Genomic DNA, 21,521 nt, shown 5'->3' on the forward strand with positions numbered 1-21,521 from the left:
ACCTCTTTCTTTTTTTCAGTAATGTTCAATGCATTTAGCGCAAATATCACTTCTCTAGCTCCTACGTACAAAACATCCTTATCTTCACTTAGCAACAAAGTTGAGTAGTTAAATGTTTCGGGCTCTTGAAAATATACTAGATGAACTTCTGTTAAAATACAATTAAGTTTCAAGGCAAACATTAGTTCAAAATGCATTCATTTCAAGGCAAACTTTATTTACAATTGACTGAATAGTTGCTTGATTTCAAATCCTGGCCTAGATCATTGATTTTGAGATCGTTAACTAAAGTAGCACAACCTAATGGCTGGACATTAGTAGAATTGAAGGGAGAGAGAGCAGTCCAAAAGCTTGAGCACATGTAAATTCGCTGCCCTGGAGGCCAGAATTGTACAGTCATTGGAATGTTTGAAATGGGGTTTTTCCTGAATGGGAAACAATGAAAAAAATTGAGGGGGCCCTACAGTCAAGTGATATGCAGAAGGCACAGAATGATAATGGCTTTTATTAGGACCAACCCAAATTTCAAAATCTATGTAAGCTTCCCATATCTGTTCATCAGGCTGGAAGTTGATCAAAACTTGGGAAAAGGAGGGAAGAAACACTGACCGTGTTGTCACCCAAATTCTACAATCTGAAGATGGAGGCAGGGGGAGCTATGCAGGCGTAATTAATTAGCTACATTAGGTGCCTAAGTGATTTCAGGATGTCTTGTAAGATGCTGGGGAGGCGGCCTTTTCCTTTTTTTGAAAATGTAACATTGAGTAGACTGAACCAGTATGAGGGGCAGACCGCGATGGCGGCTTCGCTCAAAGGTATATCGCAGGTGAAGCTGCCGCTGCTCGACTCCCTCCAGCAGGGGGACTCAGAAGCAGTGGCCGTTTCACCAGAGATACACCGTTGAGTGAAGCCGCCATCCCACTCTGCCCTCATGCCGGCGCAGAGGGAAAAACAAGTTGGATCAGCAAGGCGCCAATACAGCTTGTTCCTCCCCCTGCTTCTTTAAGCTGTTCGGCTGAGGAGTGCATGGCTGCCCTTGCTTCAGCCAAGCAGTCTTACAGAGCCCCCAACCCATCGCCAGCTCGTGTGAGCCAGTGTATCCATCCTCCAGCTGAGGGAGCCTCGATACTTCTCCAGCTCACTTCCAAGCCGGAGAAGCATGGAGCTCCCTGAGTTGGGGGGCAGGAGGCTTTGCGCTCCCCAGCTGAGTAGCCCTAATCCTTTTCCGGCTCAGCTGGGGAGCAGGGGGTAGGGGGTGCTTCTTCACCGGCGCAGAGATGAAGCTGCCTTAGTGATTTCCCCTTGATGCCTCGCAGCACTGTGGTAGGAAGCAGGGTTTTGAACATTGCAATGTAGTAGTAGTATAATTTATTATTTATACTCCACTCATCTGGCTGGGTTTCCCCAGCCACTCTGGGTGGCTCCCAACAGAATATTAAGAACACAATAAAACATCAAACATTAAAAAACTTCCCTAAACAGGGCTGCCTTCACATGTCTTCTAAAAGTCAGATAATTGATTATTTCCTTGACATCTGACATTCTACTGGGCGGGTGCCACTACCGAGGAGGCCCTCTGCCTGGTTCTCTGTAACCTCACTTTTCTCAGTGAGGGAACTGCCAGAAGGCCCTCGGCACTGGACCACAGTGTCCAGGCAGAACGATGGGGGTGGAGACGCTCCTTCAGGTATACTGGTATGACCAGATCATCCAAGTTTACTGGGCAATACATTGCAGTGATGAAAATTTGACACTGACCAGCCCTACTACACAGGTGGGAGCTCAGGATTTGGCTTGGCCTGTGTGGTTGACCACTTGACCTCCCCCCCACCAATCATCCTATATGTGGCAGTGATGCTGCTGCTGAGGGGAAGCAGCAGTCCCACCGTGCCAACTGCTTCTGAAAGTAGTGACTCAGTCAATCCAGAAAATAATAGTTCCTTGTGAGGCACAGAGAAACATAGGAAAACAATGATTGGTAACTAACAATGAGGTAGTTGTTCTTCAAGGTCTCCTCATTAAATGCCAAGGAGTAACCAAAGGTGTAAATGCAAGGGTAGCAAAAAAAAAAAAAAGTTGTTTACTATACAATGCCAGACTTCTGACTCTTGCTAGAACGTTCCGAGTAGGTCTTCCACTCCCATTATTTCACTGAGTTGCTGTGCCAATTCTATAGATATCAACACTATTTTGCATTGGCTATACCAGGGTTTTCTGAACGTGGGTCTCCAGTTGTTGTTTTTTTGGACTACGATTCCCATCATCCCTGACTACTGATCCTACTAGCTAGTGATGATGGGAGTTGTAGTCCAAAAACAGTGAGAGACCCAAATTTGGGGAACCCTGTATGGTGACGTAAATACAAGCCTTTGATCTACTGCTATGTAGGAGTTTGTATCAGAACTACTGATACTGTATTGTACTACAGCACAAAACTACTACCGTACTCATTTATTTTATGAATCGCTATCCTTACCGTAAGCTACGCTCTTACCTTTGTGGTCCCAGGTAATCCGGGGCACTGGACCAAATCCTGCTGCCATTCCAAGAAATAAACTCACAGCCCCATATAGTACAAGAGCCATGTTAAGTGTCCTTAGTCTATGAACGCAGATGAGCAACCACAGCAGCAAAAGTTCATTTGGCAGAAGAAACTTCAGGGGGTCTGTGAAGATATGGACGTCTTCATACTAAACGCATGAGCCGTTGGTTCCTTGCGAGGGTGCTTCCCAATGCCTGCTATCTGACAGATCACTTCCCCCAGCAGGCATGCATTTGCCACAGCAGAGAACGGAAAGGATTTCTAGAAGGAGCCTCAGCAAAACCTCTGCTTCTTAAGCACATGCTTCTGATCCGTTGGGTTGGTGTATAAAGCTGCAGAAATAAAAGGCAGAAGGAAGGAAGTTGTCAGGGGTTTTCACAGTGGCTAATGATTTCCAAGCTACACTCTTTCCTTTGTTAAGAAACATCCCTACAGCAAAGACTCTGGTTTTATAAAAGGAAACAGTGGCTCATTTTCAGAAATAGCCACAGGAAGCTATTAACAACCATAATTTTCCATGAGCTCTCATTATTTATATCTGCCATATCAATACTTGTAGAAAAGCGTTTTTGGAGATATGGAAGGGAGATGTCGCATTTTTGAAGTTCAAGGTGTGTTTTAAATATTTTAACAAAAGCCTAAAATGGAACTATATATTGCCATGCAGTGGTTTCGGGAACAGGCATCTCGAGACATTTTTGTGCAACTCATGGGCTTTCTGTGGGAGTTGTATGAATCCCAGGCTTTTGCTTCAAAACTATGAAGCACCCAGAATCTTAGATTCCCATTTTCAAATACCATTTTTTTGGGGGGGGATCTTGAAGGTCATGAAGAGAGCTTTGTGGCTAAGTGAGATTTGTGGCTCCCTCATACTCTTCCCCCAACCCCATCTCTTTTAATAAGAAAGGCAACTCCGAAGATTAGTTGCCAAATGCGCTATAATCTACTGGATTCAGTTTCTTTGGAATTGCAATATTTCACCGAATTAGCAAATTCAGTCTATGACTCTAGACAGCGCTACACATTTAGCTGAATGTTTTGCACGCCAATTCTGTGCAGAAAATGGTACAGAACAGGCTTGCGTTTGAACGCATGCAAAACTGTCCCTATTTTCTAATTCAGGGGTCAGCAAACTTTTTCAGCAGGGGGCCGGTCCACTGTCCCTCAGACCTGGGGTGGGGTGGGGCAGACTATATTTTTTTAAAAAATATGAACAAATTCCTATGCCCCACAAATAACCCAGAGATGCATTGTAAAAAAAAAAGAGGACACATTCTACTCATGTAAAAACATGCTGATTCCCGGACCGTCCGCAGGCCGGATTTAGAAGGCAATTGGGCCGCATCCAGACCCCGGGCCTTAGTTTGGGGACCTCTGTTCTAATTATTTCAACCAAGCACCTTTCAGTGCAACTCTAGGCATCAGAACAACAGGAAGTCAGCACAGGTGCATAAATATAAAGGATGGCAACTTTAATGAGTCAGCTAATATTTATTGTGTCTCGGCAAATTATGTAACTTCTTTGTTCTAGCTATTCGAGTTCAATTTCTCATTTTCTGTCTACATAAAAGGTGAGCCAGCGGAAGAATGTAACCATGGCAACTAATAAGCACCGAGGGATTCTGACATCAAGCGAGATGCTTACCAATACCTTTCCTGGGCCTTGTATCTAATATATATATAGGAGATTTACAGTTTCACTCTGAAGATCCCTCCACTGTGGTTCACTGGAGGTGCATCCAGACCAGACAAACTTGGGACCGAGTTTGTTTTGGATTTTTTCTCTTAAAAACCCTACCATTTTCTCTTCTGTGTTCTCTTCTTTTGTCATGACCTGGGCAGTCTTCTATACATGGACACTATACCTATTTTGGACTGCACTGAGCTCTGTATTTGCAATTCTGAGCTTATGAATCAAGGTTGACAAGTCATCACAGCTATTGAAAGCCACTCCTGGCTCTATCTAATATTCCACCAGGATAATCCTACTGAGTCCATCTGGGTGACCCATTTTAATAATACTTGATAACAACTTAAGCCTCGCTATTTGCTTAGTTCTCAATTTATGAATATTTAGAACTGTAATTCCCAATCGTAACAATCGTACTTCCCATTATTTAGGGAACATTCTTCTGCTTAGTAACTGCCAACCCTCATTTCTTTAAAATTCTGATCACTTGGAATTCTAGTAAATGGTCTTGCTCATTATCTTTTATACTCTTGTGTTTTTGAGCAAATATTAAGTTATTCAATGCACTATTTTCTAAAATAAGAGAATTGTTCGTGTGTGTGTGTGTGTGTGTGTGTGTGTGTGTGTGTGTGTGTGTGTGTGTATGCCTTAAATAGTATATTGGAATAGCCATTTACTGTTATTTGAAGCCAAAGACAAGTAGTGCTTATTTTATACAGCGTATCTTTTCACAGACTACAGTCCTACTTCTTTAGATGCCAGAGGTGGTGCCGGAACTGTGCCTGTATACTTCTAAGGAGTATAAAGTCAATTTATTTTAATGACTATTCCAACTAATTAGTTTGCACCTTTGTTGAGGAAATAAGTAGCGTACTGATGGGATAAGACACTACACAGAGGCCAATTTCTCATACAGCAGCAACTCAGAAAAGTTCATATACAGTTGTACCTTGGAAGTCGAACGGAATCCGTTCCGGAAGTCCGTTCAACTTCCAAAACATTCAGAAACCAAAGTGCGGCTTCTGATTGGCTGCAGGAAGCCCTGTCAGATTTTCGGCTTCCAAACAATAGTTCGCAAATCGAAACAGTCACTTCCGAGTTTGCAGCGTTCGGGAGCCAAAACGTTTGAGAACTAAGCTGTTCGAAAACTAAGGTACGGCTGCAATTCCTCTTTCCAAAATCATGGCTAGAGTAAAAGGAGAGAAGTCGCTCCTACTGTCGCTTGCAGAGACGTGAAACAGTGGAATCTAGCTAGAGGAAGGGCAAACAAACAAACAAACCAATGGCTAACCCTTCAACAATTATCATCTTTTTGCTTGGTTCCCTGTGAAGGCCTTCCCTGAACTTACTTTGCATTCCATTTCCCCTCTAGAGTCTACACTTGGGATTGATATCTGAGGATGGGAGGGTGACGAGGGACACCTACCTTCCAAACCACCCTGGAAACAATTTATTTTGTTGTCTCTGTTGACTTCATATGAATGAGCTTGGGTAGTATTTATGGACTGACTGTATGTACCTTCTCTAGAGGTGGGCTGGATACCTTTTTCAGCCAAAGAGCTGCAACTCCACTTCTGGTGGCAGCGTGGCAGTTTCACAGAGAGAACAATTGACCCGGCTCTGGTTTAGGCTGCAAAGCAGCCCCAGCAAATGAGAAGGAAAAGTGCTGATAAACGAAAGACCTTCCTCTCAGTACATTTCCAAGCACAATTTAAAGTGTTGGTGCTGACCTTTAAAGCCCTAAACAGCCTCAGCCCAGTATACCTGAAGTAGCATACCCACCCTCATCATTCAGCCTTGACACTGAGGTCCAGCTCTGAGGGCCTTCTAGCAGTTCCCTCCCTGCGAGAATTGAGCTTACAGGGAACCAGGCAGAGGGCCTTCTCGGTGGTGGCGCCCTCCCTGTGGAACGCCCTCCCACTAGATCAGGGGTGTCAAACTCAAATTCATCGGGGGCCGCATCAGCAGTTTGGTCACCCTCAAAGGGCCGGTTGTGTCTGTAGGACTATGTGTCCACTCTTTATTATCATAAATTATTGTCACTGCATTCAATTATTACTGTTTTTTGTAATAATGTAAGCTCATTCCCGCCCCCACGCGGATCACATTCCTGCGTCATGGCGCATGTGTGTGAGGGGATGTAAACGAGGGAAATTTGAACAAAAGGTGGGGATCGACGGCTTCCCGGGGGGGGGGGGGCTCAACTAAACCTTCGGCAGGAAGGAGAAAGCCACTGCTGGGATTAAAAACCTGCAGATGGAAAGAGGGCTTCCCTCTCCCGCCCTGCGCACACCCAAACCCCGCTAGGCAGGATGCCACACGCTGCAACCCACCCCATGCTTTGGAGAGGGGCAGGAACATGCGGTGCAGCGCCAACTCCCTGCTTTGCTTTTTCATCCTCCCTCCTCAGCGCCAGAGTCCCTTCCCCTCGCGCTGAGGGAGGGCAGCGGATTTCCCGAGGAGGAGGGCGGTGGCAGCCCCAGCGGACGTGCATCTTCGCCTCAGAGCTGCTCTTCCCCCCACCCGCGCTGTTGTCGTCTTCGCCGCCGCCTCTCCCTACCGGGACTGCAGGCAGAGGAGGCTTGAAAACCTCCCCCCCCAAAAAAAATCCCCTCCCACCTACTCAAACCGCGAGGCGACTCCATCTGGAGCCCTACATCACGAGGGTCTGAGAGGAGGCGGCGGCAGAGCGGGAAGAGCAGGAACCCGTGCCGTCATCACCGCCTCCCTCCCGGCCGCCCCCCGGGGAGCAGCTCCGCCGGAACCGAGAAGCCAAAGGGCGGCTCGGGGGTGGGGGGCAGAGCAAAAGCCAGGCACCCTCCCGAGTGTCTATGAGGAGAAAACGGGGGAAGAGGGAAGAGAAACCCGGCTCCATCAAGAGAGCGACTGTTGCGCTTCGCCTACTTCCCCCTCAGGCTCACTCCGTGTCCCTTTCGCCCGCTCGCTCGCCCACCTACCGGATGCAGCCGAGGAGAGGAAGGGAAGCGGCGGGCGGCGGCTCCCCAGTGCCGCCTCACTCACTCTCGGAGACAACAGCAAAGCCCGCCAAAAAAAAATCCAGCGCTGCTCCGTCCCAGCACCAACTTTGCCGGCGGCGCCTGTAGGGCTTTCCTACCTCCTCGGCGGGCTTCCTCCTCCTCCTCTTGCATCTCACTTCCCCGTCTGGCCGCTGTGCCACCGCCTCCCTCAGCCTCATTCGAAATTGAAATTTTAATGGCGGCGGCTACGCGGGCCACATGACGAGGTCTGGCGGGCCGGATTAGGCCCCCGGGCCTTGTGTTTGACACCCGTGCACTAGATGTTAAGGAAAAGCAGTCCTGTTCAGGGAAGTTTTTAATGTTTGATGTTTTATAGTGTTTTTAATATTCTGTTGGGAGCCGCCCAGAGTGGCTGGGGAAACCCAGCCAGATGGGTGGGGTATAAATAATAAAGTTGTTGTTGTTGTTATGCATGTTGTGTGATGGGAGGACAAAATACGGTACATGCACAGGTAGGCTGAAATTGCTTGTCCTTGATCCTGTTTCCGCTTCTGCCCCAGACCAAGGGAGATAAACTTATTTCTTTTCCTTGCCCAAACTCTTTCTGAGGAAAGGACTGGTGGCCTCGAACCCTCAAGTTGGGGTTTTATAAGTGGCATCAGCATCAATGAGGAGGATCTTTGTAATGGGTATAATGTGCACTTCACGCAGACAGGAGGGTCTGTTGCCATCAACAAGGAGATAAGAGGAGATTCTGGACAGGTGTCTAGTCTAGTGCCCTAATCTGTGAAATCATTCCATTCTGGTGGAAATTGATAGTAGTACACAATTAAACAAAAGATTACATGTATGAGGTTGGACACACAGACTTGCAGTCAACATGAGGAAAGAAACCAGAAAGAATTCGTGTTACTTGAAGTTCTATTTGCAACAAACAGAGACATTTAGACGATCACTTACAAAGACACCCAACAGAAGGATAATTTTATGACAGGAATTCTGTTACACTATATAATCACCTGCCTCACATAATTAGAAATCAGACAGATGGATGCGCACTGTGTATATTTCTCTCTCAAAAATACGCTTATATTTATTCTTGCACACTGGTTCAATGGCAGCACTAATAATCTTTGTGCCGAGAGAAATTAGTATGTGTCACCAGAACATACAGCTGGTGCAGCCAGCAGCACTATGTTAAAAATGATATAACAGCTTCCAAAGTAATTGGGGGGGGGAGAGAACAATCACACAGGCCAGGCCTTCTTATTTTTAAAGCCACTTGCTAAAGTCAATTTATGACATAATGTTATGTTTAAAAATACCATCCTGTGGCTTGAACAAAATACTAATGGGTGGCAGATATGCAATGGCCACCATTAGGGAAACTTACATTGGTTTCCTGCTGGAGTAGCTCAAGAGCTCAACTGAAAGAATGCAAGAGAAGCCCATCTGTTTCAGGGATGGACGTCCCTGTTATTGCACTCCAACTCCCACCAGCCCCAGCTACCATGGCCAGTGGTCAGGAATGATGGGAGTTGTAGTTCAACAACATCTGGAGGGCTAAAGGTTCTCCATTCTTGGTCTGTCTATTCACGGTTCCTGTTTTCTACAGTGGTCAAGAAAATGCCTTTGGAAAGTCCACAAGCCGAGATAGGGCTCTCCTCAGCAGCTGGAATTTCGAACTTCTGAGCCGGAGTTCCATATAGCCATCATAGCTACTTAGCCACTGGTAGACCTACCCTCCATGAGTTGGTGTAATCCTCCCTTTACAGCCATCTAAGTCATTAGCTGTCACCACTGTGGTGGTGAACTCCTTAAGTCAGGCATGTCCAACCAGTAAATGGCGATTTACTGGTAGATCACCGGCTGTTCCTGGTTGATTGCGGGAAAATGCGGGACCCTTATTGATCGTGGGATCAAATAAAGTTTACCAAAAGTTAACAAATAAAAGCTGAAGAACTCTGGGCAATCCTACCCCCAAAAAAGCTCAACAACTCTCAGCAATAAACCCACCCTGCGCACGTTCCTCCTCCCTCCAATGACAATGGCAATGACAATGACACTGCCAGTTCTTTTATACTGGGAGTAGATCGCAAGTCTCTTGGGAGTTGGATGTGCCTGCCCAAAGCCATTCATGCTTTGGATGGAAGTAGTTGTTTTGCATTCTGAATCTATCACCAATCAATCTCATTGGATGAACTCTGCTTCAGCTATTATGGAAAAGCAAGAAAAAAACGCCCACTTTCTCAACGCCAAACCCCTTTCATCCTTAGCTCTATCGCACATGCTATACAGCTTACAACTGGGATCTTGACACCACCACAAAGGTACACAAGCCTCACCGTTCTGCACTGGAAACCGTTTCTACCCAATCCCTGGAAGAAGAAGCAGTAGCAGATATTGGGTTTTCTACGTGTTAGCATTCTGCATGCAAAGAATTTTTGAAACAGAGATGGGATGTGGGTATTAAAAAACACAACACTCCTCCCGCCCGCATTCTCAATTGGCCCCAGCCCGAGGAACCTTGCAGGGTCTATGCTTAGCCTGCAGGTATGCTCTGGGTTCGAGAAACATGGCCGTGCACAATTTGTAGCTAGCCAATCAACGAACAGAACCCAATTCCAACAGATTTACCCTCTGCCTGTAAAGAATACTGCATATTTGCAGCAAATGTAAACAATACGATTTAAGCATTCAATCCGACAGTTGGCTGCTGCTTAATAAAATCCATCCGACAAACCATTTCTCTGCCAAGAGCTCGTTTAATGTGCCCCTTGGGGATGCGGAAGTACTATTTCTCAGGTATGCGCACCAAGCCCTACTGATGCGATCTGGGGCAGAAAGCCAAGAATATGCGCTTCACATCCAGTTCCACTTGGCTGCTAAGGAAAAGTCTTTTGCCTGCTACAGTTATGCGAATACAGATAATAAGAGAACCTGGAATGCTTCCATCACGCCTTAAATGCACGGTTATTTTACTGAAAGGGTCTTTTGTGGAAATGGGTGTGTCTCAATGTACATCCCATTTCCAGCACTTGTTTCCAATTAAGCAGCAACATTCGCTTGCAAACAAAGCATGCTGAATTGGGTGAGAATGAAACAAATGTAAATGAAGATTAAGGTTGTATGTGACTGTATCACAGCATTTAAAGCCTGTTTATACACAAGCCCCATAAAAAAATTTATCTACATAAGCATCATTCCAAATGCACCAAATAGTTTAAAACTTATTATTCTTATTATTCTATTATTATTATTATTATTATTATTATTATTATTATTATTATTATTATTATTTTCATTTCATTTCTATATTTTTAAGAAAGAAAAATCTCAAGGCAGTTTACAACCTACATTAAAACATGCACGTGTTTGAAAAAAATGTTGCTGATTCATAACTGGTACAATTACGCATTTCCATGTATTTTCAAGCCCTTTCGGGCCAAGATACTTTATATGCCACCTTTCAAGTCGTTCTCAGGGGAACTTATAGATATAAAACAGTATCACATGTACAAACAGCCTGTAACAGAATTTGCCAATAGTAGTCGGAGCTGTAACAGAACCTAATTTATCAACCACTGAGAGCCTGTGTGAACATCATTTTAATCTGGTAGTTAAGACATTATCGGATTATGTGCCAGTTCATATTGACTTATATGGAAGGGACTTCAAAAAGGGCACCAGTACAGAGAAGGCACCGCTACTGGTAACCAACTATCTTACTTTTGAAGGCTTCTAAAGAAGACTTTAACAGCCAGATAGGCATTTGGTGTTTCTAATACACTTTTTAGGGATTTATAGATCAAAATCAGTGAGTTTCAACATTAGCCATATTTAGAGCAGGTTTGCCCTGATCCTCAACTAATCGCAAAGCAGTCCTCTCTCCACAACTGACTGTGACCACATTTCTATGAAGATGAGAAAGATTGGATATTTCCGTAGAGATTTCTATTCTGAGATGGTAGCCCTCTGTCTATGCTGCACAGCCACAGGCAGCTCACTGAGGTTTTAAAGACTTGACTCATTTTTGTATGGAAAAACATTCAGTCATACACATCCCTGTCTGCATTCTGAAGACTCTAAGATTGAACACTCCTCCAAACAATGGATAGCCCAGACACAGCTTTACCATCCCAGTGAGAAAAGGGTCTTGCATTAGATCCAGGGTGGATAAAAATAAATGATTTTTTAAAAGATTTTTTTAAAATGGATATTTTTTTAATTTTAATTGTATTTTTCATTTAAATCGGATTTGTAAAATAAAATGCTTCTGGAGGAAAAATCTTTCTAAAGAGTTTTCTATTTAAGTTACATTATAAGTCCAAAGGCTATTTATCAGGAAATAAGGGTTTGGGGGTTTTCATGTGTGCTAAAACTCAGTCTAAGTTTTTTGTTTTTTTTTTAAATCGTTTAACCACATCAGTTAACAAACATGGATACATATGCTATAATGTTATTGCTTTAGTTAAATAAATTGTTTAAATTGTTACTAATGATTGTTTTTCTCCTTCCAATAAAGTACAGCAGAAAAGTTGTCCAAATATAAACTGTTAACTTATTAAACCTCACAATAATTTCATAATTATCTGTCTATATATTTCTAATAGTATAACCAAATCACTAATTTTTGATATCACTGTAAAAACTACTCTGAAAATTTAGTATTTAAAAAATGAAACTTTCATCTGGTTGTAAATATTAAGATTATACCAGCAAGAATGAGTCTTTCTTTTTAAAAAAAAAAAAAATTAAATCAAGTCTTACTGACTAGTGATTTAAATCAAGTCTTACTGACTAGTGATTTAAATCATGATTTAAATCGTGATTGATTTAAATCAAATCGATTTAAATCGCGATTTAAATCACATCCACCCTGGTTGGATTGATTCCCCCCTCTCAGAGGGCAAAAATGAAGTTAGATTTACAGCAACCTTTTCCAACAACCAGTTGATCCAACTCCAGTATTAAACTTCATCTGTTAAATGCTTCTCCTCACCCGTGTGCTGCTTGACATCAAAGCCTTAATCCAATTGACAGTGTTGAGACAAGGGTCTGCTCCAAAGCCTGAAACCTGCAGAAGCTCCACAGTCTGCCCACCCCAAGCCAATAGTCTTGACAACATGAGTCAATGAAGTTTAATAGAATCTGCCCAGTAGCTGTCTATGTCTAGTGCTGCTGGTTCAACAGCTGAGAAAAGTCAACTGCCACAGCTGAGAAAAGTCAACTGCCTGGAATACCATCCTTTTTTTCAAAAAAGATATTGTTTGCTGTTGTGGGCACCATCCGTTCTTGAGTTGTTATGCAGACATGGCTGATTGAACATGTAACCAAAAAGGTGTGGGCAAGTGAGAAGGTGGCAGAAAAGGGAAGCAGTAGCCACATGCAATGAGAAAGAAGACCCCTCCTCTTCAGAGAGGGGGGGATTTGCGGACGGGACCTGCTCTACGCAACAGGCAGGGGGCGGGATCCGCCCCCTGCTCCACCTTTACCTGCCGCGCTCAGGGCTGGCCAATAGGGCCAGCTGAGGGGGCGGAGCTAACAGGTCTTTAAAATAGCGCGGCAGGCTCCAGATCGCCCCTCTTTGCCCCTGCACCACATCGGATCTTCGTCGCTGGATCTTCGTCGTTGGATCTTCATCGTTGGAGTCACCGCGTGGCGCAGGAGCTCTCTTCCTTGTTCTTCCCCTTAGTTGCCATCCGCAGCTTCGGCCGCCGCCACTTCAGCCGCCGCCGTTGGGACTGCTCCTGCCGCTTCTCTACGCACACCCGCCTCTCAGCTGTTCAGCACAAGCTGCTGCGTTGAGAGCGGGAGCCCAGAGTGTGTTGCTTTGGAGCGCAGCCGATTGCTTTGGAGCGCAGCCGATTGCGCTCCCCCCCCTTTTTTGTCTCAGAGACCCTTAGGTACTGCCTTCAGGTCTCTGCCACCAGCGGATCAGCTGGCCGGGTGCCTGTTTCGAGCGCTGCTGATCGCGCTCCCCCTTGCCAGCCCCAAGCCGGGCAGCACAGCGCTCCTTGCTTCCTCTTCAGCACACGCCCGCTCACCAGCTGATCGTCGGAAAACAGACGCCGGGAGACGGGCTCCTTAGCGCGCTGCGCTTCCCACAGCCGACTCAAGCCTCTGTTGCCGCTTCCTTGTTGTCTGCCGGCTCCCCTTTATTGTGCCTGCGTCGCAGCGCTGCCTTGACGGGGGAACCCCTGCTTTTGCCGCTGCCGCGTGGATTAGTCGCGCCCAACAGCCGCTTCCCGCTGGGATCTCGTCGGTCGCCTCAGCGCTCCTCAGGAGACCCGCGTTGGATCTGAGCCTGCCGTGATCGCTGCCTGCTGCTCCGCGTTAGGACGTGGTATCGTTACCTGTGGGGACTTTGTGCGGGGGTTGGTTAATTTCCTTGCTTGGGGGCCACTTCCAGTCCTGGGGTTTACACGCGCCCGACCCCTCGGCTGGTTGCCTAGGTTACGTGGGGACGCCATTTAATTGGACCACGTGTGAGGCGCCATTTTGAGTGCCCTCCTTAGTTTGTTGTGGTTGCCATCTTGTGTGTGGTTATTTTGAATCAGTGGCCTGCTTTAAACTCGGCGCCATCTTGAGAGTCCCCACGTGTGCAGCCCCGGGCAGCCATTCTGAGTGTGTCTCTTGGTGTTGTTTTGCAAACCCAGCGCCATCTTGAGCGCCATCTTGAGTGTTCCACGTGTGCAGCCCCGGGCAGCCATTTTGAGTGTGTCTCTTGGTTTTTGTTTTGTTTTCTTGGCATTTCTCCCCCTCTCTAAGATTAAATAAATAAATAAATAAATAGTATAGACCTTTTTTTTCCCCCCCCTTTAAACCCGGCGTTCTTTGCCAGGGCACTGAGCAGGCCTATTCATTGCCTCTCTTTGGGGGCTGCTTAGTTACTTAGTTGAGGTTTTTCTTGGGCCTCGAATAGATACATAGTGTACCTTTTGTCCTCTAGCACAGGTAATTGCTTCCTTGGTGTGTTTTATCTGGCCCATTGCTACATTTTAGCTTGCCTTCCCTGATCTGAGATTCAGCTTGCCTTTGCTGGTGCCTGCTGACTTGGACCCCCTGCCTGGTTTTTGCTTGTGTTAAGGCCAAGCCCCTGCATATAGTAGTAAGAATAATACAGTTTAGATTGCCTTTGCTAATTTAGCTTGCATTTGCCGGTCTCCTCCTTTAATAAATAATAAAGAATAATAATAAGAATAATAAGAATAATAATAATAATAGCAACAAAATAAATAAATAAATAAATAAGGAAAAATAAAATAGAATATATATATATATATATATATATATATATATATATATATATATATATATATATATAATTATAGCATAATTAATTAATAGATTGTTTGGACATATACTGTTGTCATTGTTGTTGGTTTCCACATGGAGTCGGGGAACAAAGTCGCCATGGACGTGCAGCCACCAAAGGATGTGGAGTCGGGAAAGAAGCCCGCCCATGTTGACGCTGCCTCTAACGCGAGAGGACAGGTAAGCAGCAAGCCGCGGGCTCCTCGTAAGAAGAGTGCTCCCCCAAAGGTGGTGACTCAATTCTTTAGCGAACTAAAAACCTTTATGTTGGGTTTCGAGGAACGCATGACTAACCCTTCTTCTAAGGAATATAGGTCTTCATCGCCCGATATTATTCCTGATACGCAGCAGGACGATCGGCCGGGCACGTCAGCGTCTTTGTGTCACGGTCCACAGTCAGGTAGGCAGGACAGGTCCCCGGTCGCTGCCTTAATATCTGCAGCATCTGTGGCTAGGGACCAAACTGTGCAGGCTTCCCTCCGTGACTCATCTTTGCCCCAGTCTTCCTTGAGCATTCCACAGGGTCACCGGCATAGCGTTCAGCATCCCGGGGCCGATATCTCTTCCGGAGGTGAGGAAGCACAGCCTCATGCCCCGAGGAGCCAGCAGCCGGGTGGAAAGCGGCGTGCCAAGACGAAGCATATCCAGGAGTCCCACACCTCTTCTGATGGGGAGGATGAGCAGCGTCAGGTCCGGAAAAAACACCAGGCAAGGCGAACAGGCAGTTCCGGGGGTAAGCATGTACAGGACTCCTATGCCTCTTCTGGAGATGATGAGGATCACAGGGACAAGCCAGCACGAAAGAGACATCATAAGAAGAAACATGCCTGCAGGAAGTCGCGTTCGCACAGTTCAGAATCAGGTACGTCATCTGATTATGATAGCGATGCATCTCTGGAGTCTTACTGGGGGAAGGCTGAAGGGATTTCTGGCCTTCCGGACTGGGCCTGGCGTAGGAGGGCTAATTCCCACCGTAAGAAATTTGGGGGTGCGTTGGAATGGAAGGATGGGGCCCTAGTAGCGGATGTTACTTCCTCCACGCACACTGAATCGGACACAGTTCCTGGTGACCACCTTTCCCCTAAACTGAGGGAAAAGGTATTGAATGGGGAGTACGTAGATATGTTCGATTTGGTCCCACCTGCTGAGGAGCTGGGTAAGGGAGAGAAAAAGCCTTCTTACTCGAGGCGTAGGGGCAAGCCGAGGGTACCTAGGACCTTCGAGAACTGGCTGGACGGCTACCAGGCATTCATGGGGGCCGTAGTGGCCGCATACCCCAAGCGGGCCCTGCATCTGGTGGCCTATCTGACCAATATTAGGACAGCCTTTTCCCTAGCCGGTGAAGCGGCGGCTATTAGATATGACGAGAAGTTCCGCAGGAAGGCTTCTCGCATTCCTAATGCGCGATGGGACAAAATTGAGAGTGGCATCTGGAACGTTGTGGTTGGCCCGTATGTGGAAAAGAAACCGCAGGAGGCCTACCGCTTGGGCCGGCCGGATGCCAGGAAGGAGGTAAGGCGAAAACTGCTGTGTTGGGAGTACAATAAAGGTGTTTGTAACAGATCTGTCTGCAGGTACTCGCATGAATGCGAAAAGTGCGCAGGAGCTCACCCAGCAACGTCATGCCACAAGGGTAGGCAGCCCTTTCGTGGGGGCCGGGGACACTACCAACAAGGGCCTAGAGGTGCCCCCGGCCCCACCAATGCAACAGCAGGGATCCGCAATTGACATGAGACCGCAGGAAACCAACAGGGAACCGGGGCTGGCGTGTTCCCCCATTAAGCTTGCCCCATTGCGTCTCCTTCTAGATATCTATCCTAACAAGAAAGCCGCTAATTATCTCTGGCTAGGTTTTTCACAGGGTTTCAGGATTCCTGTAGCGGGTTCACTTACAGCCAAGGATTCCCCAAATCAGAAATCCGTCAGGGAAATGCCCGAGGTCGCCATCAAAAAAATTGGAAAAGAGATTGCAGCGGGTAGGGTGGCAGGCCCCTTCCCTGACCCCCCACTTCAAAACCTACACATCTCCCCTTTAGGCATTGTCCCCAAGAAGTCCCCGGGGGAATATCGGTTAATTCACAACCTTTCCTATCCAAAAGGAGGCTCCGTTAACGATGCGATACCACCCGAGTTATGCTCAGTCAAATATGCATCTTTTGATCAGGCAGTAAAGCTAGTTAGGGGACATGGGCCGGGTGCCCTCCTGGCAAAGTGTGACATTGAGTCCGCCTTCCGGCTCTTGCCAGTTCATCCGAGGGATTTTCATTTATTGGGTTTCAGGTTCCAAGGAAATTTTTACTATGACAAGGCCATGCCGATGGGTTGTTCGGTTTCCTGTGCTGCATTTGAGACCTTCAGCACCTTCCTGGAATGGGCCCTGCGGTTTAGGACCGGCCTGTCAGGGGTGTGTCATTATCTGGATGATTATTTACTCGTGGGAAAACCAGACACAGCAGAATGTGCTTTTCTTTTAAATGCATTTGCGTCCCTAGCCCATGAATTAGGCGTTCCCCTGGCTGCCGATAAAACGGAGGGTCCAGTTCACTCCCTCACCTTTCTTGGCATTGAGCTAGATACCATTTCTCAGTCTTCCCGCCTACCCCGAGATAAAATCCGCGCCCTTAGTGATACCATACGTGAGGTCCTTCCACTTAAAAAGCTTACCCTTAGGCAGATCCAATCCCTCCTTGGCCATCTTAATTTCGCATGTAGGGTAGTCTCCCCTGGCCGCCCCTTTTGCTCGCGGCTGTCTAGATTGTCCGCCGGCCTCAAGCTGCCTCATCACAGGGTCCGCCTCCCAAAGTCCGTCAAAGCAGATTTGGAAATGTGGTTAAAATTTTTGAAGCATTATAATGGTATCTCATTGTGGCAGGACACCTTGACGTTACATGCAGACTTTCAGGTCCAATCTGATGCGGCGGGGTCCCTTGGGTTCGGCGTCTACTTCCGAGGGCGCTGGTGCGCTCAGCGTTGGCCAAAGAGCTGGCAAGGCAAGGCCATCACTAGGGATCTCACTTTTCTTGAGTTTTTCCCAATAGTGGTTGCAGTGCACCTGTGGACAGCCGAATTCCGGAACCGCCGGGTTTGCTTCAGGACCGACAATCAAGCTGTGGTAAACGTATTGGCCAAGCAATCCTCACGTTCTGATAGGGTTTCCAGTCTACTGCGCTCATTTGTGCTGCTCTGCCTAGAGTGTAACATACTGTTTTCAGCCAAGTTTGTGCCTGGGATAAAGAATGACATAGCGGATGCTTTATCTCGATTTCAGATGGACCGCTTCCGGTCACTGGCACCTCTGGCTCAGCAGTGGCCAGAACCCTTCCCGGACCACCTCTGGAGCCTTGGAAACGCAACGTGATTAAGGGAGTATTGGCCTCCGTGGCCCCTTCTACCCTCCGTTCATACAATCAAATCTGGGGTAACTTTTTGGACTACCGGTGCAAAGTTCTAGCCCTTGCACATAATATCCCTCCGACCACAGATCACGTTTTACAATACTTGGAGCATCAGTACACTTTGGGGCGGGCAGCAAAAACTTTAAAAATACATACAGCTGCAATTACTTTCTTCAGTAAGTCTATGTTCTCCTTGGACCCTTGTGCGGACTTCATCGTCCACAGGGCAATTGACGGTTGGGGCAGGCTTCAGCCCAAAAAAGCCGAAGGGCGTAGGCCAATAACTTACGAATTGCTCTGCCTGGTTCGCCAAAAGTTAAGGTTAATTTGTTGGTCTAGATACGAGGCACGTTTATTTTCTGCAGCCTATGCCATCTCCTTCTTTGGGGCCCTCAGGGTCGGAGAGATAGTAGTGGAAAAGCACTCAGACAATGAATATCGTGGCCTTCTTTTGAATGACATTCAGTTGTCCAGCGCAGAACTGTTAGTACATATCCGCAGTTCGAAAACTGATCAGCGCGGCAAGGGCGCCTGGTTAAAGTTAACAGCTTCTGACCATCGAGGTCCATGTCCTGTGAAGGACACTAGGCGTTATTTGTGCCTGAGACCTGCTGGCGCTGGCCCACTATTTATTCATGAGGACGGTTCCCGGCTGATGAGGCACCAGTTCACGCGGGTCTTGCGCATGGCAATCGACGCATGCGGGTTTCCAGCAAAGGAATATGCCGCACATTCTTTTAGGATAGGGGCTGCTACCACTGCAGCACATTTAGGCCTCCCTACAGACAGGATTAAGGAATTGGGCCGCTGGAAGTCGAACGCCTATAAGGGGTACATTCGTAAAGATCTTTAGCTGGCAGCCACTTACCTCCCCCCTCTCCTCCCTTCATTCCGCAGCTTCATCCTCAGTACGAGTCTGGATTTGTGGGCACAGCATCGTGCACTGGGCACGAGTGCGGGCGTGCGATCGGGGCCTTGGCAACAACCTGCGTTTGCCGGCTGACGTGTGCGTTTCCTGGATCTCAAGGCGTGGGATGCGTTGGGAAGAGCTGATGCCTGCTGTGACAGCTCGAGCTGCTGCTTGCGGTCCCCCTGATATCCTCATTATCCAGCTGGGGGAAAATGATCTTGCTTACAGAAAGAGCGTGGACTTATTGCTCCATATAAAGAAGGACTTTGATGGACTTGCTGCCTTGTTCCCGGCTACTACCTTGTTTTGGTCCACACTGCTCAAGAGGAGAGTGTGGCGCGACAGTCATAACCCACGGGCCTTGGAAAAATCCAGGAAACTGCTGAATCGTGTTTTGGCACGCAAACTGCGTAGCATGGAGGGCAATGTTGTGGAGCACCCTGAAATCAAGTTCAGTGAGGTGGCTCTCTACCGTGATGATGGCGTGCATCTTTCAGATCAAGGAAACGACATCTGGCTGGCTGATATCACACGAAGCATTAGGGCTTGGTTACAGCGGTGAGGGTATTGGCGGCGAGCCCCTTTTGGGCTCGGGTGGCGGTAGGCATTGGAATATGGAGTTGTCTGGTGTGTTCGAGGACTGGTTGTGGCCATCATCCAACCCTCCTCATATAGGGGTATCCCCTTAAGGGATCCGGCGGTCGTGGATCCCGTCCGACGCCCTGCGGGTGGCTAGGGCCATGGCACGACCCCGGTGGCACCAGGGGGAGCTTTCAGTTGTATTTGCATCAACAGGCTCCTCCCTTGGGGTGTTAACCTGATATGACCCCCCGCCGAGCGGGGTGGAGTCACGCTTGCTAGGGAGTCCAATGCCTAAGCCAATACCTCTCACTTGCTTTAACCAATAAAGTTGTGGCCTTATTCTACCCATTAACCTTAATACCACGTGTCACTGTGTCTTTATTTCTTGCGGGGGGGCGGGTCCTCGAACCGCAAGACCCCTCCTCTTCAGAGAGGGGGGGATTTGCGGACGGGACCTGCTCTACGCAACAGGCAGGGGGCGGGATCCGCCCCCTGCTCCACCTTTACCTGCCGCGCTCAGGGCTGGCCAATAGGGCCAGCTGAGGGGGCGGAGCTAACAGGTCTTTAAAATAGCGCGGCAGGCTCCAGATCGCCCCTCTTTGCCCCTGCACCACATCGGATCTCCCACCCACCCGCCCTTTAGGTCGTCCCTTAGTCAGGTACATTTCGACCTTGCTATGGACTTCGGTTGGTCGCCTTTGGGTCGCCTTTGGTGGCCCAAAGGGTCCGGGTAGGAGTTTTTTCTCCAATTGGCTAATTGGCACCGGCCTCTTGGTTTTTTCGCCTACCTCGTAGCAATTCGTCACAACTTCTTCTTCGGTATTTGGCGGTAGGCATTGGAATATGGAGTTGTCTGGTGTGTTCGAGGACTGGTTGTGGCCATCATCCAACCCTCCTCATATAGGGGTATCCCCTTAAGGGATCCGGCGGTCGTGGATCCCGTCCGACGCCCTGCGGGTGGCTAGGGCCATGGCACGACCCCGGTGGCACCAGGGGGAGCTTTCAGTTGTATTTGCATCAACAGGCTCCTCCCTTGGGGTGTTAACCTGATATGACCCCCCGCCGAGCGGGGTGGAGTCACGCTTGCTAGGGAGTCCAATGCCTAAGCCAATACCTCTCACTTGCTTTAACCAATAAAGTTGTGGCCTTATTCTACCCATTAACCTTAATACCACGTGTCACTGTGTCTTTATTTCTTGCGGGGGGGCGGGTCCTCGAACCGCAATGTGTATGCATGGAGGTCATGTGCCTATCGTCCAAAAGAACATGGAGGTGCTCCTAGGTCAGCCTTCACCAGCCTGGTACCCTCTAAATATTTTGGACTACAACTCCCATCAGCCCAGCCAGCATGGTCAATGGTTAGAGATGTTAGGAGTTGCCTGGAGGGCAACTGACTGGTGAAGGCTGCCCAGTGTATGAACAATGCAAAAGTATTGTTTAGCTTTAAGGAAATGGGCAGGGATACAGACTCTGAAAATGGCATTACAGTGCTCACTCGACTTACGAATTACTCGACATCTATAGGTTTCGACTTACGAACGGGACAAATGGCCGCACGCTTACGAATTTTTCTACATCCAAACGGAAACCGTCGGCGGTTTAAAATGCAGTTTCCTCGACCTACGATTTTTTTTGAATATTTTTTTTCCTATGGGAAACCGCATTTCAACTTACGAACTTTTCAACCTACGAATGTGCATTCAGAACGGATTATGTTCGCAAGTCGAGGGACCACTGTACAACCTTTCTGCCCGGAAGTCATTCTGCATGCTACTTCAAAAGCATCTAAAATATATTTTTCTATCAATCCAAGGGATATAGCATTGGACAACTGTTGCAATTAGCCAGTAGTAATTTAGGTGGCGCTGTGGGTTAAACCACACAGTCTAGGGCTTGCTGATCAGAAGGTCGGCGGTTCGAATCCCTGCAACGGGGTGAGCTCCCCTTGCTCGGTCCCAGCTCCTGCCCACTAGCAGTTCGAAAGCACATCAAAGTACAAGTAGATAAATAGGGACCGCTCCGGTGGGAAGGTAAACGGCGTTTCCATGTGCTGCTCTGGTTCGCCAGAAGCAGCTTTGTCATGCTGGCCACATGACCCGGAAGCTGT

At 47.5% G+C, this 21,521-nt stretch overlaps 2 protein-coding genes across 11 annotated transcripts in view; one reads left to right on the top strand and one right to left on the bottom strand.

Moving 5' to 3' along the window:
• Nucleotides 1–21,521, bottom strand: part of SEMA4D (semaphorin 4D) — a 147,114-nt gene that overhangs the window by 49,172 nt on the left and 76,421 nt on the right. For all 10 annotated transcript variants that reach the window (XM_035099543.3, XM_088652914.1, XM_088652913.1 and 7 more), the window contains 2 exons: nt 2,495–2,874; nt 3–148 (listed from right to left, as the gene is read on the bottom strand). In XM_035099543.3, the coding sequence (XP_034955434.3) occupies nt 3–148; nt 2,495–2,585 (237 nt within the window). In that variant the 5' untranslated portion in view covers nt 2,586–2,874. The remainder of the gene's footprint in view (nt 1–2; nt 149–2,494; nt 2,875–21,521) is intronic.
• LOC148684365 (uncharacterized) lies at nt 16,015–19,010 on the top strand. Its single transcript, XM_088652915.1, has one exon. It carries the CDS (start codon nt 16,110–16,112, stop codon nt 17,883–17,885), a length of 1,776 nt encoding a protein of 591 aa, XP_088509041.1. The 5' UTR covers nt 16,015–16,109; the 3' UTR covers nt 17,886–19,010.

The sequence above is a fragment of the Zootoca vivipara genome, chromosome 10 (genome assembly GCF_965207765.1).
Source record: "Zootoca vivipara chromosome 10, rZooViv2.hap1.1, whole genome shotgun sequence".
Classification (NCBI taxonomy): domain Eukaryota; kingdom Metazoa; phylum Chordata; class Lepidosauria; order Squamata; family Lacertidae; genus Zootoca; species Zootoca vivipara.